Source organism: Astatotilapia calliptera, chromosome 4 (genome assembly GCF_900246225.1).
Source record: "Astatotilapia calliptera chromosome 4, fAstCal1.2, whole genome shotgun sequence".
NCBI classification, from domain to species: domain Eukaryota; kingdom Metazoa; phylum Chordata; class Actinopteri; order Cichliformes; family Cichlidae; genus Astatotilapia; species Astatotilapia calliptera.
In genome coordinates this window covers 23,904,485-23,911,946 of record NC_039305.1, presented here as the reverse complement: position 1 = coordinate 23,911,946, position 7,462 = coordinate 23,904,485, and the positions used below count along the sequence as shown (strand labels likewise).

Below are 7,462 nucleotides of genomic sequence, written 5' to 3'. Positions count from 1 at the left end.
CTACTGGAGACTGAACTGGGGGTGACACTGGAGACCCAGGTGACACTGGTGTACTGGGGTGAAGGCAGCGAGGATGCAGTCCCTCTCTTAAGGGAGGATCGAATGATTTAGCGATAAATCTTGACGGGAAAAGATGCCGATGCTGAGAATACCAGGCAGCGGGGGCTTCCAGGAGGGTAGCTGACTGAGCTGTGAAGGGCTGCGAGGGAGCTGACTGAACTGAGGGTGGCTGCGAGGGAGCTGACTGAACTGAGGGTGGCTGCGAGGGAGCTGACTGAACTGAGGGTGGCTGCGAGGGAGCTGACTGAACTGAGGGTGGCTGCGAGGGAGCTGACTGAACTGAGGGTGGCTGCGAGGGAGCTAACTGAACTGAGGGTGGCTGCAGACCCTGGCGGCTCCGAGGGCCCCCGAGAGCCAGGCGTGTTCCCCGAAAGATGTGCTGACAATCGGGGGTAGGCCACGGCTTTCTCCGGAGCTCCTCCTCTACGTGGGTGCAAGCTGCTTGCTGCTGCTCACAGAGACCGGGCTCCATGATTTCCGGAGTTAATGCGGTGCCACGGCGGCGCCGGCGCCGCCCCCTTCTGGTAGCTGGCGCGATGGGCGCTGATGGCACCGATGCAGGGGGTGATGTAGCGGCGATCTCCCGGTCGTCCGCCCACATCCTTGCCAGAAATGAGGCAGGCGAAGTAAAGTCTAAGTGGATTGGAGACGGCGAGCGGCTGGTAGGCTGTGCAGCAGGTGAGAGGTCCTGCTCCGAGATGAGCCAGGGCTTCCACCGGAGCTCGTCCTCCCGATAAGCCCGCAACACCTGCTGCCGCTCCTCCTCACCGAAGTCAACAGCCTCGGGCATCTCCGTGCAGGCAGGCGGTGGCGAAGATGCGGAAGCTGATGAAGTGTGAGCCAATGGCGTGTCCGTGGTGAGCCTCACCGTTCCGACTCTGACCGCCACTGGCTCATGAGGCGGCGGGGCAACGGCGCGATGGCACGGCTCTGGTGAAGGTGCACGCCCACCGGGCCGCTGCTGCTGCGGACGGAGTCGGAGAGCGGAGACGAGAAGGTCGCTGACGAGGGGGTGCAGCGTCTCCCATAGCCAGGGGAACACAGACACGCACACCCCTACCTGGCGGGCGAACTCCTCCCGTTCCTCCTCACTGGAACAGTGCAGCCACTTGTCGCATAGCGACTCCACTGTCCGGACAATCTCCAGTCTTTGTGTCGCTGGGTCCGGCACGGTCGCGTCGTACTGTCGGTCCGCGGAGGGGTTGTGAACTGCTGGGTCCATGTTGTGGTCGCGTTCTTCTGTCATGATACGTTGTGTGGCAGGCAGGGGAAGGACCCAAGATGCAGGTTCACAGACACGGGGATAAACTCAAAAAACACAGCTTTATTGCTGGCCACGGGAAGCAATACAGAATAAACTAAAACTGGGAAAACTAACGCATGAACTGTACAAGGAACCGAACCACGGGGAGAATTACACACAACATAAGGGAGAACGCGACGCCGAACAGAGGAAGACGCAGACAGAAATACACAGAGGGTTAACGAGGAAAGTGGGAACACACGGGGAACACAGGTGACACAGATAACCATAACGAGACAGGGCGGGGTGAACATAACGCTGACGGGTACAGGCACAGAGGTTCAGACAGGAGGAGAGAGAGCACGGGAAGAACGCAGACATAACGGGCTGGGGAAAACATAGAATAAAGCACAAAGAGAGACGAGGGCTCATAAATACACAGAGGGGCACACAGGGGGTAAGAGTCACGAAGGGAAAACACATAAGGAACAACGTAACAGATCAACCCAGGAAGCATGGCCTAAATAAAGAACAAAATACAAAAATACATGAAAACTAAGAATACTGGGCCCACATGGCCCAGGACCATGACACAGAAGAATCTATGCTTGAATCTCGCTCAATTATTCTGCTATGAATTCCCCCTGAATTATGAATTCTCTCTGCCTTTGTCAAAGAGTTGTCTATTAGGAAAAAGTGACATAAATATAAGTACAAAGTCCCAATGTGTGGAGCACACATTAATAGATTAGTCATGTTCTCCGTGAAACTAAATGAGCCTAATTCTTAAAGACCCCTCAAATCATTTACTAGATGTTTATTTTTTGAAAATTAATCAAAACCTGAGTTTAAAAAAAAAGAAAAAGAAAAACAATTGGCAAGGCCACACCCCCACACATGTGATATAATTTTAAAGGTACTGTTGTCCTCTCTAAGAAACATCAGGACTTAGAGGAGTGGCAAGTAGAGTATGAGAGCTACAAGCAAAAACTAAATGTGTACTACAGTGCGCAAAAATGAATTACTGGGCCATCAGGGGGTTATGAGGGACATCTATAAAACTAACAATCCCACAAACCTCGAAGTGCACTTGAAAAGCTCACACAAGAAGGTTAACCTAGCTTACCTTGAAGAGCTCATCAGGGGGAGCACACTCCCCCTCCTTGAGGAGCTCCCCCACTCAATCCGCATCCCCAGAAAACAGCTAACCCCAGATAAGGCAGCGTGATGTATCCCGAGATAACAGGACTGGGACATCTAAATAAATGTGTGAAACAATCGCCTTCAAAAAGGTTATCAATTCACTTCAACCAAAATTAGGAACACTCGGTGCGGCAAGAGTTAATAGTTATTAGTCTCAACACCCAAGGATAACCAGAAGAGCATGACTGATATGATGGAACTGGGATTTGGTTACACTTAAGTTTTGCAAAACACAACTAAAACTATAACTGAAACTAATCGTAACTAAACTAAAATTAAGGATTTTCATAAAATAAAAACTAGACTAAACTAGCAAATGATTGGTAAAAACTGATTACAACTGGCATAAAATTGAAAATCTGGAGGCAAGACTAGAAAAAACACAGAAACTAATGAAGATTGCAAAATGGTTAAAATCCTGGGGCGGAGATTGGCAGATCTGACCAGGAAATGTTATAAGATGGATTGTCAGGACAGTCAGCGTTAAAGCCACTTTCAGTCCATACTAGGATGGCATTGGACATCTTCGGGGCCGAGGGGGGTTGGTGTGACCAAGGTGTGGTTTGGCTTGTTGTATGTATATTTTGAGATCATGTGGCTCTGGATGGACCAGTTACCAGGGCATGGAAGGAGGACAGACTCATTAAATGAGGAGAAGGAATTTCCTGGGATTGGAGATCCTCTGGGTGAGTGGTTGATTAAAAGCATGCATAAAATAGAAGTTATCTGTTGTTATTGATCGGTAATAGATTGATAATTGGCCACATTTACAGCTGTATTGACTTGTTGTGGACGTAGTCGACTTCGGGTTTAAGCACTTTAATTAACAGGTTGAAAATAGTGACATTAAAGAAAGAGTATGCAGCGCCACCCTGTCAGACACAGGTGATGGTGGAGCTCACTGATGAATCAGGTGAGCTGGATTCATGGCTGATTCAAAACTAAGATCCCCCTGCTGTGGTCAGTAAGGGGAGAAACCAGGGGGAAATAAAATTTAAAAGAGGCATCTATAAACGTTTATGGGTCAAGTGAAACGGGATAAAAGGGGTTGTTTTACTGTTATTTTAATATCAGCATTATTAGTGTATGAGAATCATGCAACAAGCATTGCATCGATGATCATTTATTGAAGCTTTTGACCTTATATATTATAATATATTTTCTCCTACTGTGCATGCTGCTGAGTGACTGCTGCTCGTCAAACACATTTAATTGCAATGTTGACCCTGTGCTAACTTGCATATGACAAATAAATCTGAAAACTGAAACTAAACTAAGGAAAGAAGGATGGAAGGAAGGATCACATGCATTGTCACAAAGGAAAGAAGGATGGAAGGAAGGATCACAAGCATTGTCACAAAGGAAAGAAGGATGGAAGGAAGGATCACAAGCATTGTCACAATGCATTGTCACAAAGGAAAGAACGATGGAAGGCAGGATGACATGCAATGTCACAAAGGAAAGAAGGATGGAAGGAAGAATCACATGCATTGTCACAAAGGAAAGAAGGATGGAAGGAAGGATCACATGCATTGTCACAAAGGAAAGAAGGATGGAAGGAAGGAAAGACCACAAGGTTTGTCACAAAGGAAAGAAGGATGGAAGGAAAGATCACAAGCTTTGTCACAAAGGAAAGAAGGATGGAAGGAAGGATCACAAGCTTTGTCACAAAGGAAAGAAGGATGGAAGGAAGGATCACATGCATTGTCACAAAGGAAAGAAGGATGGAAGGAAGGATCACAAGCATTGTCACAAAGGAAAGAAGGATGGAAGGAAGGATCACATGCATTGTCACAAAGGAAAGAAGGATGGAAGGAAGGATCACATGCATTGTCACAAAGGAAAGAAGGATGGAAGGAAGGATCACAAGCATTGTCACAAAGGAAAGAAGGATGGAAGGAAGGATGACATGCTATGTCACAAAGGAAAGAAGGATGGAAGGAAGGAAAGATCACAAGCTTTGTCACAAGTGCAATACTTTAATTTTCTGCTGCTCATTCCTGTGCAATATCCCATCTGCCCTCCCGTCATATTTCTTTTCAAGATTTTCTTATTTAATCACTAATGTACATATATTTATATTTATAGATACATATATATTCAGTCATCTTTTCTCTTTTACCATGTCTCTCTAATATTTTGCTCCTTACTATTTTTCTATTTTCTTTATTATTTTATTTTATTTTAATATATTTTCTCCTACTGTGCATGCTGCTGAGTGACTGCTGCTCGTCAAACACATTTAATTGCAATGTTGACCCTGTGCTAACTTGCATATGACAAATAAATCTGAAAACTGAAACTAAACTAAGGAAAGAAGGATGGAAGGAAAGATCACAAGCTTTGTCACAAAGGAAAGAAGGATGGAAGGAAGGATCACAAGCATTGTCACAAAGGAAAGAAGGATGGAAGGAAGGATGACATGCATTGTCACAAAGGAAAGAAGGATGGAAGGAAGGATCACAAGCATTGTCACAAAGGAAAGAAGGATGGAAGGAAGGATCACATGCATTGTCACAAAGGAAAGAACGATGGAAGGCAGGATGACATGCATTGTCACAAAGGAAAGAAGGATGGAAGGAAGAATCACATGCATTGTCACAAAGGAAAGAAGGATGGAAGGAAGGATCACATGCATTGTCACAAAGGAAAGAAGGATGGAAGGAAGGATCACAAGCTTTGTCACAAAGGAAAGAAGGATGGAAGGAAGGATCACATGCATTGTCACAAAGGAAAGAAGGATGGAAGTCAAGTCAAGTCAAGTCAAGTCAAGTTTATTTATAAAGCACATTTAAAAACAACCGAGGCTGACCAAAGTGCTGTACAATAAAATACAAATATAAAATACAATAAAACACAAGTACATAAAACACCTCACTGATAAAACAATAAATTAAAACAATAAGTTAAACCTTGCTAAAAGCCAATGAGAAGAGGTGAGTTTTAAGAGCAGTTTTAAAAGTTCCAAGGCTTGTGGAGAATCTGATGTGAGGAGGTAAACTGTTCCACAGTCTGGGTGCAGCCACAGCAAAAGCCCTCTCTCCCCTAGTCTTTAGTCTGTACCTGGGAACATCTAAAAGCATCAGGTCTGCTGACCTCAAAGATCTCCTGGGGCGGTAAATGCTAAGAAGCTCTGCCAGGTAAGGAGGTGCAGTACCGTTAAGAACCTTAAAAACCAACAGTAAAATTTTAAAATCAATCCTAAAAGCAACTGGGAGCCAGTGGAGAGAGCAGAGGACCGGAGTGATGTGGTCTCTCTTTTTGGAGCCGGTCAGCATGCGAGCAGCAGCGTTCTGCACCAGTTGAAGGCGATGCAGGCAGGAACGATCTAAACCAGCATAAAGGGAGTTACAGTAGTCCAGCCGTGAAGTAATAAAAGCATGGACCACCCTTTCTAGATCGTTCCTGGACAGGTAGGACTTGACTTTAGCTAAAATCCGTAGATGATAAAAAGATCCCTTGACTATGGAGCTGATTTGTTTATCAAATTTAAAAGCACTGTCAAAAGTAACACCGAGGCTCTTAATGGAGGAAGTACATTCGGAAGTTAGGGGTCCCATAAAATCAAAGGAAAGGTCGGGGTCTTTAGGAAGCCCAAACACAATGACTTCAGTTTTACTTTCATTTAGATGTAGAAAGTTAAGAGCCATCCAAGTCTTAATGTCAGACAAACAGGAGAATAACGGCTGCAGAGAGTCCTTACAGTCTAACCTCAGAGGGAGGTAGATCTGAATGTCATCAGCAAAGGTGTGGAAGGACACATTATGTTTGCGCAGCACATCGCCCAGAGGGAGCAAATACAGAATAAACAGCAGGGGGCCTAGAATGGACCCCTGAGGTACACCACAAGTTAAAGGAGCTCTGGGAGATGACAGGTCACCAAGGTGAACAGAAAAACTCCTGTTATCCAGATAGGACTGGAAAAACTTTAAAACAGTACCTTTCAGACCGACACAGTGTTCTAGGCGGGATAACAGCATGTTGTGATCAACAGTGTCGAAGGCTGCTGTCAGGTCTAAGGTTACTAGGACAGCAGCACAACCAGAGTCTACAGTTAAAAGCAAATCATTAAAAACTCTCAGTAAGGCGGTTTCAGTGCTGTGACGAGCTCTAAAACCAGACTGAAACTTCTCATAGAGACTGTTGTTGTCTAAAAATGACTGGAGCTGCCTGAGGACAACTCGTTCCAGTACTTTGGACAGAAAGGGCAGATTGGAAATGGGCCTATAATTGGAGAGTATAGATGGATCCAGATTAGGCTTTTTGAGAAGAGGTTGAACAACTGCATGCTTAAAAAGTGTTGGGAAACAACCAGAGCTGAGACAGGCATTGATTAGGACCAGAAGGACAAGTCCAACTGAGTGCAGGACCTGCTTCAGAAGACGAGAGGGAATAGTGTCAGTGGAACAGTTGGTAGACTTGACCTTGCAGACAGTTTCATGTCAAGGAAGGATCAATGGAAAGGAAAGAAGGATGGAAGGAAGGATCACAAGCATTGTCACAAAGGAAAGAAGGATGGAAGGAAGGATCACATGCATTGTCACAAAGGAAAGAAGGATGGAAGGAAGGATCACATGCATTGTCACAAAGGAAAGAAGGATGGAAGGAAGAATCACATGCATTGTCACAAAGGAAAGAAGGATGGAAGGAAGGATCACAAGCATTGTCACAAAGGAAAGAAGGATGGAAGGAAGGATCACATGCATTGTCACAAAGGAAAGAAGGATGGAAGGATGGATCACAAGCTTTGTCACAAAGGAAAGAAGGATGGAAGGAAGGATCACAAGCTTTGTCACAAAGGAAAGAAGGATGGAAGGAAGGATCACATGCATTGTCACAAAGGAAAGAAGGATGGAAGGAAGGATCACAAGCTTTGTCACAAAGGAAAGAAGGATGGAAGGAAGGATCACATGCATTGTCACAAAGGAAAGAAGGATGGAAGGAAGGATCACATGC

At 45.3% G+C, this 7,462-nt stretch overlaps 1 protein-coding gene across 1 annotated transcript in view; it reads right to left on the bottom strand.

The window, feature by feature from the left end:
* The window catches only part of LOC113021573 (uncharacterized), a 9,120-nt gene continuing 1,658 nt past the window's right edge, over positions 1-7,462 (bottom strand). The window contains exons 3-5 of the mRNA XM_026166313.1: positions 5,435-6,876; positions 388-1,151; positions 1-86 (exon numbers count right to left, since the gene is read on the bottom strand). Of these exons, the coding sequence (XP_026022098.1) occupies positions 1-86; positions 388-1,151; positions 5,435-6,876 (2,292 nt within the window). The remainder of the gene's footprint in view (positions 87-387; positions 1,152-5,434; positions 6,877-7,462) is intronic.